This window comes from Salvia miltiorrhiza, chromosome 2 (assembly GCF_028751815.1).
Source record: "Salvia miltiorrhiza cultivar Shanhuang (shh) chromosome 2, IMPLAD_Smil_shh, whole genome shotgun sequence".
NCBI lineage: Eukaryota > Viridiplantae > Streptophyta > Magnoliopsida > Lamiales > Lamiaceae > Salvia > Salvia miltiorrhiza.
Window position 1 is genome coordinate 30680192 of NC_080388.1, and position 24669 is coordinate 30704860.

Here is a 24669-nt window from a genome sequence, read left to right on the forward strand (position 1 = left end):
ATCCTGTTATTAGCAGGACACAGATCCTTATTGCAATATAATCGCATGTCAAATAATAATTGCTATCACCCAAAGTATCGAGTATATTGAGCTTCAAGAGAACTCTCACCCATGATAAATCAAAGTAATAGTCAATCTATTATTCACACCGATTAATCCAACTAAGGTTAAGACTATTTAAGTCGCCGAGATCTTGATTCTTAATTAGTCAGAATATAAGAATTCATCTCACTGTGATCCTGTTCAATACACGAAGGTACTAGCATAAATAAATAGCCAATACAAACTATTTATCCATTTATGCTACAATCTAAACCAGCAACTCGTCCATAGTTGCCTCGATTGTGAACTCAATTTATATCTTAACTTTTTCCAATTATATGATCTTCTGTGATCTACAACACACCATATAATCTATAGTATGAGATAAATTGGACTATAATAGGATTATGCAATAACAATATTTCAGATAGAAGAATCACAGTGAACAAAGGAATCAATGTATACAAGCATAAAGTCTTGCTTTCAGTATACAACCCTTCAACAACCACATGTGACAAATGAACACAAACATGAATATCAATTTTTGCAGAAAACATAATAAAAATCAAAACATATGATGAATAACCTTATGAACAATAATGTCATATACTTTGAATATTCAATCCAATATGATGAGTATACCACGAACATGATAAATAAGTTTTTTGAATAATATGCACACCAAAAATGGAGAGGCACACCAAAATATGAACAGATACTATTGGATGTTCTTTATTTTGAAAAATACACACACCAAAAAGAATCTTTTAAAATTAAAACTAAACCCAATGTCCATTTTGTTGTGCAACGAAAACTAGACCCGTAATAAAAAGCAACAACATACACAATTAAAAAAATAAACAAAGCAACAACACTTTGTTCCTCGATGATCTTCTGAAGCGCAGACGTTCGCCAAAAAATGTCGGAAATCAATCAACAAGAAAAGCTTGTTCAATGGAGTTTTCTTCAATGGAAGACTAGTAATAGTCTAATAGATAGATAGAAGACAAAAATGGCTGTGAATATTGATTGTGAAGAGACGTGTGATAGAAAGTAAAAATTTGAGTAAATATTAAATGCGAAAATTAAGGGATCTATTGAAATCTTTAATTGAAACGCATGATTTGGTGTTTGTTCGCATTCCTAAAGTACCCCTATTCACTAAAATCGGCTGAAATAATACTAAAATGACACATAATTAAAAATGGAAAACTATTGATCTCATCCGTTGGATTAACAATAATCATGGTTCTTAGTTCTCACAAAATTTCAAATTCTCACAGGATACCAACCCTATATATATATATATACATATCTTCATTCAATTTTTCATTCTTCACACATCTCTCAAACATTTCTATTTTATTATTTTATTCTTCTCTTTATTTTCACTTGTAGAATGTCCGATTCAAACTCTCAAAATTCGACTTTAGTAATTCAAGCTCCCAAACTTTTCAAGGTCCCTATTTTTCAAATTCACAATATCATCACATGTCTTACCTTCGGCAATAATTTTCATACAACTATCAGATGTCTTCAAATTATCTTCAACAATTTCCATTCAACTCTCCCCGTTATTCGAATTTTCCTCAACAATTTCCATTCAACTCTCTCAGCAATTCGAATTATTCTCAACAATTCTCATTCTACTCTCCTGGTGGTCCGAATCATCCTCAACAATTTTCATTCAACTCTCCTACTGGATCATGTTTTCCTCCACAATTTCCATCCAACATTCCTTCTAGCTATTTCATGCCTCCACCAAACGAATGTCAACAAACTAGCTTTCAGTTTCCTCAGCATTCTTCACAAATTCCACTTGTTGTTGATGATGATGTTGTCGTCGTGGAAGTTAGTAAACCCATTGCAAAGGCAAAGGAGACAAAGGCAATTTGAACGCATGATGAAGACATTCTTCTTGTAAAAGCTTGATACAACACCAGCACCAACTCCATTATTGGCAATCAAGAAAAGAGAATGAATTTTTGGGAGAAAATTGTTGCCTACTATAATAAGTGCAAGCCGGAGGGCACTGTTGAGTGAAGTTACTCGCAGGTAAAAAAACATTACTATAAAATCAATCCAGATATTAATAAATGGATAGGTATCTACAATAATTTTTGGAGTAATCGAGCGAGCGGACAAGACGATGACGATGTATTGAAGGCAGCAAAAAGAGCATGGAGAAACGATGATCCAAAGAACAAGGACTTCAGGTTCTTGCACGTATGGAAGATCATCCAAACTTGCGAGAAATGTACTCCTCAACAAATGCCACAGGATTCTTAAAAAAAAGCCAAAAATTATGAAACAGATAGTCTATCTTCTACTGATACTGGGCCTCAGATGCGACCGATGGGACAACAAATAACTAAACGACAAGCGAAATAAAAGGCTAAAATGACATCTACAGTCAACGAAGATAAGTGGAAGCATCTGCAAGAGACTATGACTAGACAATTGAGCCTTCAAGAGGAACAACTCAAGCTCCAATATGTTAAGTTTTGTAAACAGGATACTAGTGGCATGTTGGAGGATGAACTATACAACCACATGAAGGTGGTAGCTGAAATCAAGGCTAAATATGGATGGAAGTAATACTTTTATGTATCATTTATCTATTGTTAAGTGTGCTTTAGCTATTTCTGTACTTGTAAGTGTATTTTATCTATTTTGTAGTATTTAAGTGTGCTATGTCTATTTCTGTAGTTTGAAGATAATGTATTTGTAATAACACTTATGTGTAATTTGAATTTGTTACTTTTGTATTAATCCGAGTTGCATTTATAATCCAACAACCACAACAAATGGCATTCAACAATCAAACTTGTAATAAATATACATTTATAATCCGACAACTGACATTCAACGATCAAAATTGTACTCCCTCCGTCCGTCAAAAGTATTCCACTTTAGCTGGGCACGAAGTTTAATAAAATTGGAGATGATGTTGATGTAGTGGAGAAAGGGTCCCATCACTTTATGAGATGTGTGGTTGAGATTGAATTTGAAGTGAGTTTTTTGTAAATAAATAGTGTTTGTAAGAATAAAATATAAAGGTGGATGGTGGGACCATGATTTAAAAAGGAAAGTGGAATACTTTTTGCGGACGCCAAATATAGTAATTGTGGAATACTTTTGACGGACAGAGGGAGTAATAAATATGCATTTATAATCCAACAACCACAACAACTGACATTCAACAGTCAAAATTGTAATAAATATACATTTATAATCCAACAACTGACATTTAAACGGTCATAAATATTTTGGGTATATATAAAAGTGCTTCATTCTTCACTAAACCACAAAAATCTCAGACTTCCTTTCATCTCATTCACCACTACTCACTTTTCATCCAAACCCAACATAAAAAATGTTTGATATTCCTAGTCCACATTAAATTGATGAAATGTGGAAGCAATACCATAGAGATTAGGCAACCAATCCGATTATGTGAGAGATGGTTGCTATGCTTGATGCAGACGAAGCAGCGACTCAAACTTCACAAAGGAAAAACGGTCCTAAAAAATATAGGGATCGGGAGCATGAAAGCTGCCATGATCGTCTCGTTCATGATTATTTCTGTGACGAACCCATCTACGATGGAGTTCTTTTTCGCCGTCGATTCTGAATGCGAAGAGAGTTATTTATCAAGATCGTTGATGCGATGAGCAACTACTCACCCTATTTCATATTGAGGCAAGATGTAACTGGAAGGAATGGTCTATCACCTCTCCTCCAAAAATGCACCGCAACTATTCGACAATTGGCATATGCGACTTGATGAGTACATGCAAATGAGTGAGAGTACTGCATTGGAATGTCTACATGAATTTTGCATGAGTATAATTATAAAGTAAATTTAATTTATTATATTAGATAATTTAAAATTAAAATTAACAATAAAACCAAAATATATAAATATTATATTAATAATAATGCAAATAAAATTAATTAGAAAACATATATAGATATATAAAGGAAGTGTGTATTATGATGAGACCCTCAAAAAGTAAGAAACTGATTTATGTGAGAGTTATGTGATACTTTTGAAAGCTAGAAACTAAATTCATGGTTAAAAACACCCTAACTCATAAGTGGTACCGGAGCATCAATGAATTAAGACTTGATTTAATCAATGTGGATAGGGATGGCAACGGGCCGGATCTGGACCGGGTCTGGCCAATACCAGATCCAGATCCGTTTTCATATACCAGATCCAGATCCGTGGATCTAAAAATTTTGGATCCAGATCCAGATCCGTCAGATCCGCGGGTCCACGGGTCCAGATCCATGGATCTACTATTTTTAAATTAAATTAAAAAAATTTTACAAAATCAACATCTAATTTCCACCATAAAAAATACTCCCTCCGTCCCACTAATGAAGACACACTTTCCTTATTGGGTTGTCCCAATAATAAAGACACACTTCCAAATAAGGAAATAATTAGGACTTAAGATACACTAATTAACTGTAGCTTAATTAAAGTATAAATAAGAAACAAAAAAAAATCCTACATCTATTTTCTACTCTCTCTCTCGGCCTATCCGCCTCCCTCACATACAGGCGCCACTCTCTCTGTCTCTCTGCCTTCTCCGGCCGCCGGCGCCGGCGCCGACGTCGTGCCGCGACCGCCCCTGTCCGACCCCTCTCTCTATCCCTTTCGGTTCTCCTTCATCTCTCTCGCTCTAGACCTCTATGTCTGCCGCCGCCGCCTCCTCCTCCCTTCCGCCGCTTTCTCCGGCCGAACAGCCGCCACCCATCCCTCTCTCTTCTTCGGCGGATCTGGGGGCTAGGGTATGCAGGGCGGCGGATCTGGGGGCTAGGGTTTGCTGGCGCGGAAGATCTCTGAAGAGAAGGAGCAGAGGCGTTCGATTTTAGGCGAGAATCCTCCGTCTGTTTCATGCCTATGGTTCCAGACCGCCATCGCCGCCACTCCAATGTCCTCCATCCTCTCCTCCGGCTCCGCTACCTTCCCAATCGAGAATATCTAGGCGAAAATTGGCCCTATTTCTGCCAACACCCGCGTAATGTTGCAGAATCTCTAGGCGAAAATTGGAGAGAGCAAATGGAGAAATTGAGATTTGAGCTTTGAAGTATAGGTGGTCGTGGTGGTGGTTCTTTGAGGAAAGGTGGGTGGGGGAGAGAGGGAAGGAGCACTTGTGCTGCTGGGTTGTCTCGGCGGTGGCAAAGAGGGTGGCGATTGAAGAGTGGTGGTTCTTGGAGGAAAGGTGGGTGGGAGAGAGAGGGAAGGGGTACTTGTGCTACTGGGGTTGTCTCGGCGGTGGCAGAGAGAGTGGCGGCGGGGCCGGAGATGGCGGTGGAAGAATGGTTGCATCTGGGCGGCGGATGAGATGGATGGCAGTGGAATTAATTCTCTTATGTCCACTTTTGTAAAACATTGATTTAATTAGATAGGAATTAAATAAGTTTAATTAAACACATTACAACACTTTAAGTCTCTAATCTACCTCACCTTAATCTTCGTGCCCAAATGAAGTGTGTCTTCATTATTGGGACGGAGGGAGTATAACACAAAATACTTTTATCTGATTACTTTTAGTTTTTATTCTTTTGAATATAATTTATTTATTATTTTTAATTTAGTAAATATTATTAGTAAACTAAATATAAAATATAAAATAAAACGGATCCACGGGTCGGATCTGGGCCGAATTCGGATCTAAAATTTCAAGATCCAGATCCAGATCCGTTTTCAAAACTGAGATCCAGATCCAGATCCGTTGGGTCCAAAAAATTGAGATCCAGATCCATAAAACCGGATCTGGATCCACGGATCTGAACCGGGTCCAAGATCCACTGCCATCCCTAAATGTGGATGATCTAAGTGATGATTTATGAAGAAAAACAAGGAATACTTGGTCATCTGCACGTTACTACTTCTTTCATTAGAAGTGCAGATGTGAAACATATCAACATTTACCATAAAAATAATAATTAAAAAAAGGATGGAGTGGTCATCTGCAAAGCAACTTCTGCGTTTCATCATCAACAGCGATATCATCACTTCGCATTTGATCCAAAACCCAACCAGCATCTTTACCCACTCTTACACTCGCTTTAATCAAGGTATGGTACATTTCTGTTTTCACCGGCATCACCGTCTTAAGCTGCCATACAAAAGCTTCCACTTCTTGAATCTCTCCTTCCTCGCCAAGCCACTCTAGCAACCTCGCAACCTGATCAGCCTTCGGCATCCATTTGTCATTGCCTTCTTTTGCAGCCACTGCTCGTTTCATGCATTCCAAAGCCTTCCCTGGATTGCTGTTATCCAGATATCCCGTAGCAATGATGGACCAGCTGTTGGGAGTTGGAATTTCTCCCCTTTTGATAATTTCCCGAAGCATTGCCTCAGATTTATCGGGGAGACCCCTCTGACAATACCCGATCAGGAGTATGTTCGGCACTCTGAAGTCGTATGTGTGGCAAGAACAAGTCCAGTCATCTAGCACGGCCTTGGCTTCTTCGAGCTCTCCAAGCTTTACCAGAGAGCCCAACATGGTGATATAGTCTCTGTTGATTTGCTTTTTGCATACAAATTTCTGTAAAGCCCACAACCTCATCATTTCATCTTTCTGCCCTAGGTGGGCATAGAGTGAGATCAAGTGATTATAGCCTATAGCATCTTTATCGAGCTTCTCTTCCGCCTTCTTCATATAAGCAAGCGCCTTCTCCTTCTCGTCTGCTTTTATGAACTGAAAGGCAGCCATAGAATACGTACTCCAATCAAAGGAAATGTCAGTTAGTGACTCCATCTCATCTAGAAGCTTCTCCATGCCACCAAGATCAGATCTCTCACCGAAAGAACTCAAGCACATTTTGTAACTGAAACTGTTAGGAGCCACACCGCTCTTCCTCATTTCCGAGAGAATCTCAGGAATTTTCTCAAGCTGACCTGCTTTCTTGTACAGGACCATGATGCTGTTGTAAGTAATAGCCGATGAGCCATATCCCATGTCTTTCATTCTCTGCAGATGGAGAAGGGCTTTCGTTAAGACGCCTTCTCTTACATAACAGTTCAACATAGCACCATACGTCTTTTCGTTCTTGTCTTGGTCGCATAAGTTACTAAAGTAGCTCTTTGCAGCTTCACATCCGCGGACAACACCAACCAGATCCAAATGGACAGCACAATCACCTGGGGACATTTTACATACACCATTACAACTAATCCACTCTGAGACCTGCAATGTCAGATATCAAATTTTCAAAGTTCAAATGGAGCAAGTTGTAACCACAGAAACTAGAAAAGGAATACACTATACTATCAGATTGCCAACATAATCAGTCAATCAACAATTTGATCATAGGTCATATTTCTTGTCACCCGCCACGATGTGTTAAAAAAAACGAATAACAAGTACCATCGTACGTAGGGCCACCCGACCCGACTAGAACCAAAATTGACTTGCTTAATGCTCAATTAATCTCACTCGAGCGATGCCTTATAGAAATAACAAACAATATTGAATGCATTTTTATGATAGGCAAAACTTCAAACTCCACTTGAGCTCGAGCTCTATTAAGCAGTAACCAATAAAAAAGAAGTAAATACATCAAACTACTCAACCTCAGAATCATTAAACCTCACTCAAGCATGATCTAAATAATAATCGAACAAGCTCAAACACATTTTGAATGCTTCTATAACAATCAAAACAAAGTCATAGTATTGTATTTGAAGGCAAGTGCAGAAACACGACGATAAGCAAACCCATATGTAGAAACAGTAATTGTTGAAACTTTTAAACAGATATCACGGAAAAAGGAAGAACCTGAAGAGCCTGCGAGAATCGTCTGCGGCTCCGCAGATCGCGAATTATACGTTGGAATTCCGGGTAATGGATTTTTCTACCCTCGGCAACCCACTGATCGAGCACCTGGACAACATCGTGGTCCTTCCTGAGGGGGCTGATTCTGGAAAACAAATTTCTAATCCTTGACGCCGAGAATTTTGGTGAAATTTCGACAGGAGTAGCTGCTGCGGAAATGTTGCAAGAGGGTGATTTTCTAAAAGCGATCAACTTTCTTGGTCGTGAATACAATCGGAGCAAACTTGATCTGCTTAACGCTGGAAACATTCTTGGACTTCCAATTGCAGTTGATTGCGAGTAGGCTTGAAACATTGACTGAATTGGGATATGGGATTTTAGGGATTTTACAAGGGTTTAGGGTTTTAGAGTGATTGATAACTGCAGAATTATGGCCACATGAAAATTAAACAATTATTAAATAGAATTTTATTAAAAAGAGAAGAGAAAAAAACCCTAAACCCTTGAAAGCACAGAGAGCAGACTAAGGGCCGAGCCTCGTTAAAACCTCAGCAAGAGGAAAAAGAGTACTCGTCTAAAAAGAGAATGCAGAAGTGTTTAGAAGCGGAGTTGGGAAAATCTCAGAAGCTCCGGCCGTACCATCGCTCCTAGAAAATCCCGGCTTCATAACACAAACGAGAACAAAACTAGACAAAGAAAACTCAAGGGAAAACAGAACCGAACTAACAATATCGACGTCTGTCATAGAAGGATCTTCGGCCGGTGATACGCCGTCGCCAAGACCCTCCTCCAGCCATCGAACAAACAAAGAGAAAGTGCCAAACGCACAATCAGTCATGGAAAGAGCCCCGACCGGTGAGACGCCGTCGCTGAGACCCTCCTCCACCCAACTGAAACCAACAGGTAAAATGTCGTCGCCAAAACCATTCTCTAGCCAACTAACAAGCAAAGAAAAAACGCTAATTAAACAAAAAGTACTCACAACCAAGGAAGGAGCCCCGGCCGGTGAGACGCCGTCGCCGAGGCCCTTCTCCAGCCAGCTGAAAAAAACATCAAGACTCCCCCTTCTCTGCAGCATCCAGCCGTCACCGCAGCCTCGACCATCCCAACGCAACCCAACAAACACGCTGAAGTCCTCTTCCCGCTCAACATAGCAGCAAATTATCTTTCCATCCCACCAAACTGGACGCCCACCATGTGTTCGACGAAAGTCAGGAGTTAAAACCGCAGCCATCCAACAACAGCCAATCACCTGAGAAGCCCTCCACCAATCCAGCTTACTCAACACCGCCCAGCGCTTATCCGAAAGACGGGCCGGGATGTGCCTCAAAGCGACGAAATGATCACGCATAATACAAAGAACTGTTGAGAGAGGCAGCTGCGCCAACCTCCGGCAGTACCTCGATAAAGTAGGAAAATGCTCATCAAAGAGCAGAGACCAGCGCTTCAACGACCAATGCATGCTGTCCCAAATTCTCGAGGTCGATAAGATAAGCTTCTTACCACCGAGCTGCCAAAGGAGCCCGACCGTTTTAACCCCAGTTTTGAGCGCACCCAAAGACTGTAAAAAGGTTAAAACGACGCCCCAAACCCCAAGCATTTCATCCTTCCGACCAAGACAAACCGGCTGTCTCAAGAAACTCCAACACCTACTTGCGTATGGTTCGCACATGGCTATGTGAAGACATATCGCGGGCAGCCGCGATTTTAATATTATCAATGGCAAAGGGCCACCAACCTTCAACCCTGTCATTGTTAGCCATAATATCTGCCGGTTGATTGCCCTCTCTATAGATGTGAGAAACAATCAGCTTGAACTTTTGAAGAAGTCTCAAAGCATTTTTCCAAGAAGCAAAAAAACGCCAAGGGACATCTATGGATCTGGAATGAAGAAGATGAACCACATACATGGAATCAGCCTCGATCCACAAATTAAGCCAATTCCTGTCATGGGCAATATTGATAGCGGTGATGACCGCAAGAAGCTCGGCCTCAAAAGCAAAACCAGTGCCACCTTTAATGTGAAAACAACCCCGAACAACCGCGTGGTGATCCCTGAAAACTCCACCCGCAGCGATGATCCCTGGAGCACCTAAAGCAGAGCCGTCCGTGTTAACTTTGATCCAGGGGGAAGTAGGCGGCCACCAATGAACCTCAACCATATTTGGCGGAGGAGCCGGGCGACTGCCAACACCAATGGCACGCGTAATCAGATACTCAGACCAAGTGTTATTAATAGTGCCGATATTCTTCGTATTAATATCCAGTTCTTTAAAAAAAGACTTGACGAAGGCCAAAATCCGGCGATGGTCAAAAGAAACATTATCAAAGATCACGGAATTTCTCGAGTCCCAAATCTTCCATATCGTAGTGATCACACCAGCTTTCCAGAAAGAGAGGAGTTGAGAGCTAAAATTTGTCGTCCAAGCCTGAACCAAAAAAGAGTGAATGTCCAAACAGTCTCCAAGCATATCTTTGTCAAACCACGAGAGAAGCTCCTTCCAAATAGGCTTTACTTTCGAGCAACTCCAGAAAACATGAGAAATAGATTCCTCACATTCATAGCAGATGGCGCATCCATTAGGTCCAACCATTCCTTGTCTAATAAGAATATCAAGAGTGGGAAGACGCCCATGAATAATCCGCCAGCAAATAATCGAGCGTCTCACAGGAATGAAAGGTTCCCAGATCCATTTTCCCCAATTGACCTCCGGAAAAATATGCCCTTTGCGCGAGAAGGCCAACGCAGCAGACACATCTCCACTGATAGAATGTTTCCAGAAACGAGCATCCTTGCCGCCATTCATGGGGACAAGAATGATATCCGCCACCACCTCAGGAAAACTATTCACGAAGGAAGTAGAAAAGTGCCAAGTATTATCATAAAAATAATCCTGCACCGAGAAGTTAAGAAACTCGTGCATGTAAGCAGGAATCTTCAATTTATCAACGAGCTTGTAACCAAGCCAATCATCCCTCCAAAAGTAAGTGCAATCACCGCTATCAATGCAAGCATAAGAATCATCAACCAATTGATTCACCTCATCCTTCAAACCAAGCCAGACAGAAGAATTAACAATGTTATTCTTAGCGTAACTAAAAGTAGTAAGATATCTAGACCGCATGATTTGGTGCGCCCAATCATTGCCTTTAATCATTTTCCAAGCCAGCTTCATCAAAAAAGATTGATTCATAAGCGTAAAAGAACGAATCCCCAAACCACCTTCGAGCTTAGGCGAGCAGCTGCGACCCCAACTAACCGGACAGCTGGACCGTTGATTGATACTACCAGTCCACACGAAATTTCTGCAATATCTATCCAAAGAATGAAGCAGCGATTTAGGCCACTTGTAGACCATCATGGAGTGCACAATAGAGCTTTGAATAACCGATTTCACAAGGCAAAGACGACCAGCCATGGAGAGTTGAAGACCTTTCCACTTTGCAAATTTCTGGACAATCTTATCAAAAATCTGCATGAAATAGGAGGCACGAGGACGGCCAGTAAAAATAGGGACTCCCAAATAGGTCATAGGAAGACATCCCACGGAGAAGCCAATAATCCTATGGATAGCGCGTCGTCTGTCAGTGTTGACATTTCTAGAGAAAAAGAGATTGGATTTCTCCTGACTGCAATGTTGTCCAGAAATCGAACCATAATATTGGAGAATATCAAGAATTTTCTTTGCATTTCGAATCGTGGCTCTGCAAAAGAGGATGACGTCGTCCGCATAAAGAAGATGTGTGGGGAAATTCGAGGACCTGGAAAAACTCATGGGAGTGAGATGCCGAGAATCCACGCAGCTACTAATCAAACGGCTCAGCACGTCTTCGGCAATTCCAAATAAGATAGGAGAAAGTGGATCCCCTTGCCTAACACCACGGGAACACGCGAAATAACCAGTGAGACGACCATTGTAGAGGATGGAAAGTCTAGCAGAGCTGAAATTAATAGAAATCCAATGAATAAAATTCTCATGATAACCATTCGCTCTAAGAACCTGGAAAATGAAGCCCCATCGCAAAGTATCAAAAGCTTTCCTGATATCAATTTTGCAGGCCATATTAATTCCCCGATTAGTGCGCTGCATACAATTGAAACCTTCCGAGCTAAGCATAATACAATCATGTATGTTCCGCCCATTGATAAAGCCAAATTGGTTAGGAGCGACATGAGAATTAGCCATGACACTAAGTCTGGAAGCAAGCACCTTAGAAATAATTTTGAAGAGGAAATTTGAGAGAATAATGGGGCGAAGGTCCGCCACCGTAGAAACAACCTCTTTTTTGGGGATGAGAATCATGGTACTAGCATTGCAGCCACTAGGCAAATAAGAGTGGGTAAAGAAACGTTGAACCGCCAGAATGATATCATCTTTAATCGTCGACCAACAAGTATGGAAGAACATGCCAGAGAAGCCATCAGGACCCGGTGCGCTGTTAGCATCCATACTAAACACCGCAGCAGCAATCTCACCATCATCAGGAATTCGGATAAGCATGTTGTTCTGATTTTCGGAAATAGACGGCTGTATGAGAGCATCAATTTCCAATTGATCAGCAAGCACTCCCCCATCATCAGTAAAAAGTTCGGAGAAATATCTAACAATGTGCTGCTCAATAATACCAGGATCGTAGATATCATTCCCATTGATGTTCAATCTCGTGAAAGTATTATTACGCTTTTTAAACTTGGTGAGCCTGTGAAAGAAAGCAGTGTTTCTATCACCGTCCGACAGCCAACTCGCGCGACTTTTTTGCTGTAACAGGTTGCTCTTCCGAGAAAGAGCCACATTGAGCTCAGCCTGAAGGTGCACCTCCTCATTAAACAGATCGTCCGTGTAACTGGTGTCGGCAATCTGCTTCTGCGTATCCATCAACTGTTGCTGCCATTGACTCAAAGCAATGTCGACATTCCCGAAAACCTCCCTGTTCCAGATCCTAATATCATCCCGAAGTCTTTTGAGTTTCAGCATAACCCGCGCAATCAGGCAAAATGTATCAACAGACTTCATCCAAGAAGAACCGACCATCCCTCCAAAGGAAGGATGCGTCACCCACATGTTGAGGAAGCGGAACTGCCGCTTACCAGACGGCGTAGCTCGCCGGCACTGCATGACCAAGGGAGAGTGGTCAGAAGTTAGACGGGGAAGAGCAGTGGTGATAATCGAGTCCCAGAAGTCCGCAAAACCTTGAGAGAACATAGCTCTATCCAACATCGATTCCACATGGTGAGGTAAAAAGCGACGACCCGACCAAGTAAAACGAAGACCATCAGTCAGAGACTCAATAAATTGAGTATCCTCGATAAACGAACAGAAATCAACACAAGAACCACGATGAGGAGCTAAAAAACTAATACGCTCATGGGCTCCCTTGACTGCATTGAAATCACCAATAAAAACAGTGCCAAAGAGAGCGACGAGAAATCTGATCATTCGCACCATGAACGAAAGCCACCCTGAAATTCATCGACTGCCAAAAACAATCAACGACCACCACCTGGTCAGAAGAAAACACCGTATACGAGACCACCGAAGGATGAGAAAGAACCCAAATGTTGGAGCATCTATGCCCACGAAAGTTTTGATGAACCGGAATAAGATTAAGCGAGGACCAGAAGGAGTGCCGAACTTTGTGGAAAGCCTTTTTAGGCTCGAGAAGACCCAAAAGGATGGGAGAAAATGAACTACAGTGTTCCTTGAGAAGCCTCTTGGATTCATCCGTCATCCCACGGATGTTCCAGGCGAGAATATTCATGAAGAACTATTCAGATGAGCGGAAGAAGCCTCGCTTCGTTCCACTTCAGCAGCCCAGCTTTCTTTAACAACATTGTCCATAACAATAATGCAATTTTTAGGACTATCGTCAATGACGAAGTTGTGAGATTTCTGTCCGGTATCGTTGGCATGTCTCAATCTGCTCTTAATACTGTCCTGAGCCTGCTTAGTGATCTGTTGGGTAGCCTTAACCGCTTGCGCCTGCTTAGTGGGTCTTCCACATTTTTTGACAGCCGGATTTTCAGGCTGAATAGGAGCTTTGGCTATGGCGAGAATTTGCTCCAGACGCTGAGCTTTCAAAGCATTTTCCAAAGCAATAGAATCCCTTGTTTCCATTCCGCATTCAGTATTACCAGGGGCACTCTCTTCCATAATGATCTCCTCATCAACTGGTTCCTCTTCATCAGAGACCTCTGGTGAATCAAGGTCAGAGATTTGCACCGGCCTGCGATCCGGCCCAGTCAAGCTTCCGACATCCTGTCCATTCTCGCTAATGTCCTGCAGCATATTAAATCGGTTCTCGCTGTTAAAAGGCGAGCTTCGGCTGTTCTCAATCTGTCCAACGGCTTCCTTTATTCCAACAGTCCTCCCTGGGCTGATAGTATTCTGCTGCATCATCCCCGGGCTGATAGCATTCCGCTGCATCATCTCCGGGCTGATAGCATCAATCTGTTCTCCAACATTCCGCTATGTAGTTTGCGGATTTGAGGTTTGCTGTAGCAACGCCTCATTGCTTTTGTCCACATGGCTATCCTCGTTACCAGAAATCTTAGGGAAAGGCATATCTTTCTCAGAAACTTGCTGCCAATGTTTACTTGTATCAACGGCTTTCAGTGACATGTTCCCATCTTTCCGCGAAGATTCACCAATCAAAGCTTTTCCTTTCCGACACCTCTCTATAGTATGCCCTGTAGTTTTGCATCTGGAACAGAAAAGAGGCAAATATTCGTAAGTAAATTCAACATGAAAAGAGACCTCATCACCATCTACAAGAAGAGTATTGGGTAGAGGTTTGGACATATCTATCTCGATGAGAATGCGAGCAAATTGTCCAAAGTCTCTCTGAGCTGAGGTACCATCGACCCTCAACGGATGTCCCACGAATCTTGCTATGCCAGTAAGAACTTCAACATTCCAGTATTCGATGGGTAGGTAGTGAATTCTCACCCAGACGTTAGCCAGTGAAGAATGCTCTTTAAAAGGATCGAAGTTCTTCGTCCATTCTCTGACCCTCAGATGCCCGCCATTCACTTCCCAAACTGCCTAAGTTTTAGCTTTCAGTTTATCTTCAGCAGTATTAAAAACCATCGTGTAGTATCCTTTGCCCAAAGGAATGAGTTTCCAAGAAGTTTCGATATTCCATAGGTCTTGTAAATCCTTTTTCACCATCATGGCGGTTTTAGGTTTTTCACATTTTTTAAGCAGAAGCCTTCCAGTTAACGCGTGAGCAAATTGAGCAATCTCTTTACGCAGCAGGTCCTTGGGGATTTTGAAAGAGAACTGATCGCCTTCTTTGGTAGGACGTAGGGCATGAAAACGGTGGGCAGGTAAATCCGGCCTTTTTGGGACCCGATTAGTAGTAATATCAGCGTACGATCGTCCGTTCTGAGTGTCCTCAAGAGCGGAGCCATCCACAATTTGTTTCTCGCGAGATATTCGAGTAGAACGTTCAGCATCCTTGTGCGAAACTGGAGCAACGTCCTTGTCAGTTATAGCAGCAGTCGGAACAGGATTTGGTGTAGTAACAGTCGTATTCATTGAAGTTTCCATCATAGGTTTCGAAAGAGGAGAGAAATTGTTGGTGAGCGAGGGGAGATTTAGACCGCCAGTACCTGAAGGTCTAAGCGGGCTGCCGGCGTTGAGAACCATCGGACCGACGGAGAGAAATCAACGGCGTGAGGATAAATCTTAAATATAATTAAAATATAAATAAATGTACAATATATTTTAAAAATAAAATAAAATACTCAATTCGTCCACTAATTTATGGCCTACTTGTCTTTTTCATCCGTCCACCAATTTATGTCCTATCTATTTTGGATAAGTTTATATTCATATTTTAATCAAAATTGTGGGTCCCTTTAATAAATTGTGGCTTAATTGAATTGACTTTAAAAAATTGTGGGACCCTGTTCTACATGCATTTTTCATCTCCTTTGTCGTGTTTAGTCATAGTTTTTGGGTGTTTTCATTGAGTTCTTGAGTGTCTTTGGTTTGAATTGTTAAATTTGTGTGGAATAGACTACTCGTCCGTGCTCGTGTTGTTTTTACAGGTTACTGGGCTCGATTTGTGAAGATTTGGATGAAGCGTAGTGGAGTACGCGAAGTGACGAGTCCATAGACACGAACGGGGCTAAAATCGGGCATCGGATGAGCAAGAACGGGCGCCGGAAAGTCCGTGTGTCGGAGGACACGCGGCCGTGCGCGAGAACGGGCGCCGGGAGATCGCGCGGTCCGGGCATGCGGCCGCATGCCACGGCCGCGCGACGTATCAGAACTCGCTGGATGACCGCGCGGGCCAGGCGCGCGGCCGCGCGAGGAGACCGCGCGAGCTCGCGCGGCCCAGCCATGCGGCCGCGCGACCATGCCCGCGCGAGGCGCCGAGTCTGCCCATTTTTTCCGCTTTTTCACCTAAAATGCGATTTTTGGAGTATTTTCGAGTTAGACGACCTAGGGCATATAAATACCATCTTTTAGCTTATCCCAGACACCTTTTATCATATTCTGACTTTTCCTGAGAGCTGTGAGACACGGAGCAAGAGCAAGATTGAAGAATCTCGACTTCTCTACGGTTTTTCATTGTTTAATGTTCATTAGTTTTATTGAGATTGTGATTGTTAGTCATATGTCTATGTGTGGCTAAATTCCCTTTTCCCAGGGTTTAGGGAGTAAACATGATTCGAATTTCTGACTGTTGATTTAATTAATTGAGATTTATATTCCTTTCTATGTTCTTGTTATAATTGCTTGCTTTATTGCTTGATCACCAATTTAGCATTATCATAGGTTTTAATTTGAGATCGGGAGATAATAATTAATACCTGAACTAAGAACATAGAACACATTTATTCTAATTCTAAAGGGAATTAATAATTGTGAGGGCGTTAATCCTAGGAACTTTTAGGAGTTACATGTTAGAAGTGTGATCCAGGGATGGTAGCCTTGCATGTAATCAACGATTTGTATGCCTTAGGAATTATCTCATTAATTGAATCAAACGTGTTAGTTAGGAGAATCTGTTGAAACCTTTGCCTTGGGAAACTCTCTTTCTTCTGTTACTTCGCATTTTCACAGCATGATTTCTTTTTAGTGTTTCTTTATTTCAATTTAAATTTGTTTTCCAAAATCAAACCTTTACAATTCGGTTTTCCAGATAGAGTAAAGTAATTAAGAATATGCATTGATAACCATTAGTCCCTGTGGATTCGACCTTGTTTGCCACTATATACAATTGCACCCGTACACTTGCGGCGTGTAAATAAAATAGCGAACAAGTTTTTGGCGCCGTTGCCGGGGACTGATTTTTATCAGTACTATTCTGTTGATTGTTTGATGCTACTCTGGATTTTTATTTCTGTTATTTATTTACGTTATTTACTTCTTTCTTGTGGTTCTAATTTGAAACTGGTGGATTCTTTAGGTGGTGTATGAACACAAGATCTAAAAATTTACCTTTAGTAGATTTTGATCCGGAGATTGAAGCTACGTGCCGCCATAACAACAGCAGACGACCAAAGTCAAATTGGATCACATGGCTACTGCAGAAGAAGTCCGTGCTTTGAGAGAGCAGTTGCAGGCGATGTTGGATGCTCAGAAAAATGCTGCTGAGCAGAAACAGCGGCCTATTGATGAGGCATTTACTCCACTGTACCAGTACCAAGAGCCGCCCAGAGTCAATGCAAATAATTTCGAGCTAAGGACTGGGCTGATTACCATGGTACAACAGAACCAATATGGAGGTAGTGTCATAGAGGATCCGAATGTGCATTTGAGACAGTTTCTGGAGTTATGCAGTACTATAAAGATGAACGGCGTAGCAGATGATATCATTCGCCTTCGTCTATTTCCCTTTTCACTGTGGGACAAGGCCAAGTCATGGTACCATACTCTGCAATTGGGTGCCAATCCAGCATGGGAAGAGTTGGCACACTTGTTTCTGTGAAAGTTTCACCCTCCTAGTCTCACTTTGAAGCTGAAGATGGACATCGTTCAGTTTCAACAATTTGAAGGTGAATCATTAGCAGAAACATGGAACGATATCAAGAGAAATTGAGGAAGTGCCCGTCCCACGGCTTTGATGAAGGGACTCTAGTCGTCATGTTCTACAATGCTTGCGGAGAGCGCACGAGGATGTTCATGGACACAGCAGCTGGAGGCTCCATACTCAAGAAGGGAAGCGCGGACGCGATGGAGATCATAGAAAGTATGGCAGCTACCAGCTACCAATGGCCGTCCGAGAGGGTGCAACTGAAGAAAGTTGCTGCATCATCCAGCTCAGATCCCCTGGCGATGATCTCGACTCAGCTGGCAGAGCTGAGCTCAAAAATTTCAGCAATGTCTATGGGCAATCCTGAACCAGCTGTGGAGGATCTGACAGGCGTAGAAGACGCCAACTTCATTCATGGGAGGAACTTCGGGAATTTCCAGCGTGGGCAGCAGAGTGGCTACAATAGAGGACAACAATATCAGCAAGGAGGTCGCTCACACCCGAATTTGTCATATGGAAATCCCAATAATGCAATTCAACCTCCACCAGGCTTCTCGGTTACCAACGGAGTGATAAATGAAGAGAAGAAGCCGAATCTTGAGGAGTTGCTAATAAAGTTCGTGGCCAAGTCCGATGAGAGGATGGAAAAGTTGGAGTCCAATGCTGCAGCTGTGGGGACCCAGATGAAGATGTTCGAGACCCAATTGGGTCAACTGGCCAATGCTTTTACAAATCTACACCAACAAGGTCAGTTTCCGAGCAATACAACTGTTAATCCCAAGGAGCATTGCAAGGCAATCAATTTGAGGAGTGGGACTACTTATGAGGGACCCAAGATGCCTGAGGATGAGATCGTGTCGCCGGTTGATGAGAAAGAAGCTGAGGAGGTCACCGTTGAGGTTTCTGGCAAAAAAGAAGAATGAAAAGCAGAAGACTACTTCGCCAGCAATAGTGACTTTGCCGTTCCCTCAGCGACATCAGAAAGAGAAGGTGAAACAGCAGTTCTCCAAGTTTTTGGAGATCTTCAAGAAGTTGCACATCAATCTTCCATTGGTGGAGGCGTTGCAGGAGATGCCACAATATGCAAAATTCTTGAAGGACATCATCTCGAGAAAGAAGCGGCTGGGAGAGTTTGAGACGGTGAATCTCAATAAGGAGTGCAGTGCGATCTTGCAGAAGAAGCTCCCAGCCAAGCTTAAAGATCCTGGCAGCTTCACTATTTCCTGCATCATTGGAGGCCAGCAGTTTGGGAAGGCGCTTTGCGATTTGGGGGCAAGCATTAATCTCATGCCCTTATCTATTTTCAAGCGGTTGGCTATTGGAGAGATGAAGCCGACGTCGATCGCGTTGCAGATGGCAGATAGGTCGGTGACGTATCCACGGGGGATAGTGGAAGACGTGTTGGTGAAGGTCAATGAGTTCATATTCCCAGCTGACTTTGTGGTGCTGGATTTTGAGGAGGACAAGACCATCCCGCTGATCCTAGGGAGACCGTTCTTGGCCACAGGAAGAGCCTTGATAGATGTGGCTAATGGGGAGCTCACTTTGAGAGTCAATGATGAGAGCCATACCTTCTCCATATATCGAGCTTTGAAGTTTTATGATGAGAAGGAAGATATTGACATGGAGGAGTGCAAGTTGTTGAGCCTAGTTGATTCCTGTGACACACCATCTTCATGGAAGGGTCTCGGCGACCCTCTTGAGGCTTGCATCTCTCATTTCTTTTTCTCTACTGATTTTGATTTTCCTCTTGATATGCATTTGTTTTCTAATGAGTTATTTGAGTGTTGTAGTGCATTGGAGAGTGTTGCAGAGATTGCACCTAGGAGAGGACGATTTCTGGAGCTGCGCACCGAGGAGGAGAAGAAGAAGATGGAGGAGGAAAAGGGGACCACCCCAAAGCTTGAGTTGAAGCCGTTGCCGGATCACTTGAGATACGCCTTCCTAGGTGATGGTGAGACGTATCCGGTAATTGCATCAGCTCATCTTACGTCTTGTGAATTGGATTCTTTGTTGCGTGTGTTGAGAAAGCATAAGTCTGCTATTGGTCGGTCGATCTCTGATTTGAAAGGGATTAGCCCAAGTGTCTGCATGCATAGGATTTTGCTTGATGATGATGCTAGGCCTAGAGCGCAACCTCAAAGGTGCTTAAATCCTATTATGCAAGAAGTCGTTAGGAAAGAAGTGTTGAAAATGCTTGATGCTGGGATTATATATGCTATATCTGATAGTGAGTGGGTAAGTCCAACCCAAGTGGTGTCTAAGAAAGGGGGGATGACTGTCGTGAAGGGTGAGTCTGATGAGATGATTGCTACACGTGTAGTTACTGGTTGGAGAGTCTGCATTGATTATCGCATGTTGAATGCTGCTACTAGGAAAGACCACTTTCCCCTCCCCTTTATTGATCAGATGCTTGATAGATTGGCTGGGTATGAGTTTTACTGTTTTCTTGATGGTTATTCTGGGTACAATCAAATTATGATTGCCCCGGAAGACCAAGACAAGACTGCTTTTACTTGCCCATATGGGATTTTTGCTTATCGTCGCATGTCTTTTGGTTTGTGTAATGCACCTGCTACGTTCCAAAGATGCATGATGGCTATTTTCCATGATCTGATTGAGAGTGTGATGGAAGTTTTCATGGATGATTTCTCTGTGTTTGGTAGTTCTTTTGATCATTGTCTAGAGAATTTATCTGTTGTGCTTGCTCGTTGTGAGGAAACTAACTTGGTGCTTAATTGGGAGAAGTGTCATTTTATGGTGCGAGAAGGTATTGTTCTTGGCCACAAAGTTTCAGCTGCAGGTTTGGAGGTTGATCGAGCCAAGATTGTTGCCATAGAGAAGCTCCCGCCACCAACCAATGATAGAGCTGTACGCAGTTTTTTGGGTCATGCCGGATTCTACCGCCGCTTCATCAAAGACTTCTCAAAGGTTGCTAAGCCGTTGAGTCAGCTGTTGGAGAAAGATGTCAAGTTCTGTTTTGATGATGCTTGCACAGCTGCGTTTGAGACTTTGAAGAAAGCATTGGTCACAGCTCCTGTTTTGATTGTTCCGGATTGGACGCAGCCATTCGAGTTGATGTGTGATGCCAGTGATATTGCTATTGGGGCTGCGTTGGGTCAGAAGAGGGACAAGATTTTTCGTGTAATTTATTATGCCAGCCGGACTTTGGATAAAGCTCAGGCGAACTACACGGTGACCGAGAAGGAGATGCTAGCAGTTGTGTATGCTTTTGATAAGTTCCGTGCATACTTGATCGGGACGAAATCAATTGTATACACCGATCACGCAGCTATCCGCTTTCTCTTTGATAAGAAGGATGCCAAGCCACGACTCATTCGGTGGATCCTGTTGCTGCAAGAGTTTGATATAGAGATTCGGGATCGTCGTGGTTGTGAGAATGTGGTTCCCGATCATCTCTCTCGCCTAGAGAATCCGGTGGAATGAGAGGAACTTCAAGTTCCAATCAAGGAGACATTCCCGGATGAGCAGATTTTGCAAGTGAGCTCGCCTATACCATGGTATGCCGACTATGTGAATTTCCTGGCAGCCAAATATCCTCCACCCAAGGATTTGATCACTTATAAGAAGAAGAAATTCTATCATGATGTGAAGTTCTACATGTGGGAGAAACCGTTTCTTTACCGACGATGCGCTGACATGGTGATTCGCCGTTGTGTGCCAGAAGAGGAGTGGGGACCGATCCTCACTCAATGCCATTCATCACCGAGTGGAGGCCATTTTGGAGCCAATAGAACCGCCTTCAAAGTCCTACAAAGCGGTTTTTATTGGCCCTTCATCTTTAAGGATGTCCACGCTCTTCATCTTTAAGGATGCCCACGCTTTCGTGTCTCGTTGTGATCGTTGCCAACGTATGGGTGGTATTTCTAATAGGCATGAGATGCCTTTGACTAGCGTGGTGGAGGTTGAGCTATTCGACGTATGGGGAATCCATTTTATGGGTCCATTCCCTTCATCCTATGGGAACCAATACATCCTTTTGGCCGTAGAGTATGTGTCGAGATGGGTCGAGGCCATTCCCACCGCCAAGAATGATTCAAAGGTGGTGATGAAATTTCTGCAAAAATACATCTTGTCAAGATATGGAGCGCCGCGAGCCTTAGTAAGTGATGGGGGATCGCATTTCTGCAATCGATGGTTGGATAACTTGTTGAAGAGGAACGAAGTAAAGCATCGTGTCACTACGGCGTATCATCCTCAAGCGAATGGACAAACCGAGCTCGCCAACCGTGAGATTAAGCAAGTTCTGGAAAAGACTGTGAATGGAGGTCGCAAGGATTGGGCGATATTGCTAGATGACGCTCTTTGGGCGTATCGCACGGCATACAAAACTCCTTTAGGTATGTCTCCATATCAATTGGTGTTTGGAAAGTCGTGTCACTTGCCGGTGGAGTTTGCCCACAAAGCTTTTTGGGCGGTGAAGAAGTTGAATTTGGACTTTCATTCGGCTGGAAAAGAGAGGATGCTTCACTTGAGTGCTTTGGAAGAGTTTCGTGATCAAGTCTTTGAAAACTCTAGCATTTATAAGGAGAGGACGAAGAGGTTTCATGACAAGATGATCCTCAAGCGAGAGTTTGCCGCAGGAGATCAAGTCCTTCTATTCAATTCCCGTCTTCGTCTATTTCCGGGAAAATTGAAGTCGAAGTGGTCGGGACCGTTCACCATCTCCCAAGTTTTTCCTAATGGAACGATTGAGTTGAGAAAAGAAGGAGGTGAGCCGTTTCGAGTAAATGGACAGCGAGTGAAGGCTTACTATAGCCCGGATCAAGTCCACACGGTGGACGTCATTGATCTTCATGATTGTTGAGTCATGAAGCGTTGAGCTATCGACGTTAAAATAGCGCTTATTGGGAGGCAACCCAAAGTTTGTGAGTTTTTCTTTAGTTTTAGTACTTTAGTTTCGTTTTGCTTTTGTCCGTTTTTGTTGTTTGCTGCGTTTTTGCAGGTATAAACCAAAAAAAAAGAGAAAAAAAATGTTTTTAGAGGAGTCACACGCCCAGACCGCGCGGCCCAGGCGTGCGCCCGCGCGTCGAGCCCGCGCGAGGAAGTCAGCCAATCTGGGAGGATCACGCGGTCCAGGGGCGCGGCCGCGCGAGGAGCCCGCGCGAGCTCGCGCGGGTCAGCCATGCGGCCGCGCGACATGCCCGCGCGAGGAAGGCAGAACTTCTGGGGAGATCACGCGGTCTGGGGACGCGGCCGCGCGAGGAGGCCGCGCGAGCTCGCGCGGTCCAGCCATGCGGCCGCGCGACGCGCCCGCGCGACCCGGACCCGGCTGCGACCCGCGCCAGAACCCGCCCTATTCAGTTTTTACCCCCTTTTTATCCCTCTTTTCACGATTTTAACACACACAACACCCACTTTTCACACACTAACACCCCAATTCATATTTCTCTCTTAATTTCTTCCATCCAATCCATCCAAGGTATGTTTTTCTTGCCCAAATTACTTATGTTTTTCAATTCTTGGCATGATTTACTAGCTTTTGACCGATTGTTTTGTTTTATTCCATGATTTATTTTCTTAATTCCAAACTAGGGCTTTAATTGGGGATTTCTTGTTTTCTCTTGATTTCTCTTGATTATATGATTGTATTTGGACGTATTACTGCTTAGGAATGTCTTATTTATCATGGGTAAACTTTATTGTTGGTCAATTTGAGCCCTTGGTGTGGATTTGGTTCCTATGCTATGATGTGGGGGATGATGTTCTTTGGCCTTCTTCCTATGCTCTATATTGTTCTAGCTTATGTTCTTAATCACATGCTACATATTTTAAGCATAAGCAACGCATGAGTTTGGCCTTTGAATTGTTTTGGTGTGTTGGGTGGTGGCTTGATGTGCCTTGATTTTATTCTTCTTGTGTGTGTAATTTAAGTTTGGGGGATAGTTTATAATGCAGCATGTTTGGGTTTTGCAGTATTCCCAGCATGCCACCAAAAGGGAAAGCATCCCGGGCCGCCAAGGGAAAGGGCAAGGTTACTGGGTCGTCATCCAGAACCAATCGTGCGGCGCCGCCGGTTTCGGAGTTCTCACCGGCCCACTTCGGTGTGGAACTCCCTGATGATGCTTCACTGAAGAACTGGGAAAAGCTCATCCACATCCCGGTCAAGCCCACAAAGTACATCTTTCCAACTACTGTGGAGAAGTTGGGCATCCAGGATGATGTTTGGGCTATGGTCGATCGCGCAGGACTTCGACAGGTTTTCACAGGGAATTGGCGCACTTATCGGATTCTCACGATCAAGTTCCTGTCAACTTTGAAGATCAAATATGATCGAACCATTCCCACGGAGTGCCACTTCCGCCTGCTCAACACGGACTACGAGCTGACCTGTAACAATTTCAATGACGTTCTTGAAAGTCCGCAGAGCGGGATCTATGGTGTTGCCGGTTTTCAACCGCAGACGTTATGGGCCGCCATGGCTGATTTAACTCTTGAGGACTCCAAGCACTTTGTCACTGGCCGTGCAAAGGCCAAAGCATTGAGAAACCCGGTATTCAGATACCTACAGCGGGTGATGGCCTACAACTACTTCGCTCGGGAAAATGTGGGCAACCTACGTTCTGACGAATTGCTACATTTGAACTGTATGCTCACAGGTGACAAGATTGATTTAGCCCCTCAGCTGCTAGATCAATTTCACAGTCAGCTCACTTCCCCGACCGCCTCCATTGGCATTGGAGGATTTGTCACCGCCCTTGCTCTCGACTTGGAACTTGAGATCACGGAGACCGCGGTTTCTGAAGAAATCTTGGTGGATTTAAAAGTGCTAAAAGCAGCGAGACACATCACGGGTGGCCGGAACTTATACTGGGTCTTG

At 43.2% G+C, this 24669-nt stretch overlaps 2 protein-coding genes across 2 annotated transcripts; both read right to left on the minus strand.

The window, feature by feature from the left end:
- Positions 1–5899: 5899 nt before the first annotated feature.
- LOC131013299 (pentatricopeptide repeat-containing protein At4g21705, mitochondrial-like) lies at positions 5900–8268 on the minus strand. Its single transcript, XM_057941369.1, has 2 exons — positions 7845–8268; positions 5900–7253 (listed from the first exon to the last, which is right to left on the minus strand). Exons 1-2 carry the CDS (start codon positions 8193–8195, stop codon positions 6027–6029), a joined length of 1578 nt encoding a protein of 525 aa, XP_057797352.1. The 5' UTR covers positions 8196–8268; the 3' UTR covers positions 5900–6026.
- Positions 8269–9490: 1222 nt separating this feature from the next.
- Positions 9491–13288, minus strand: LOC131008275 (uncharacterized). Its single transcript, XM_057935162.1, has one exon. The coding sequence runs from the start codon at positions 13286–13288 to the stop codon at positions 9491–9493; it is 3798 nt and encodes a 1265-aa protein (XP_057791145.1).
- Positions 13289–24669: the final 11381 nt, after the last annotated feature.

Bases quoted from the DNA above. Each gene is read 5' to 3' on its own strand.
- LOC131013299 (XM_057941369.1), bottom strand. From the start codon at position 8,195: ATGTTTCAAGCCTACTCGCAATCAACTGCAATTGGAAGTCCAAGAATG. The intron at 7,254-7,844 runs GTTCTTCCTTTT...CTGACATTGCAG, and splicing joins GATTCTCGCAGGCTCTTCAG to GTCTCAGAGTGGATTAGTTG.
- LOC131008275 (XM_057935162.1), bottom strand. From the start codon at position 13,288: ATGGTGCGAATGATCAGATTTCTCGTCGCTCTCTTTGGCACTGTTTTT.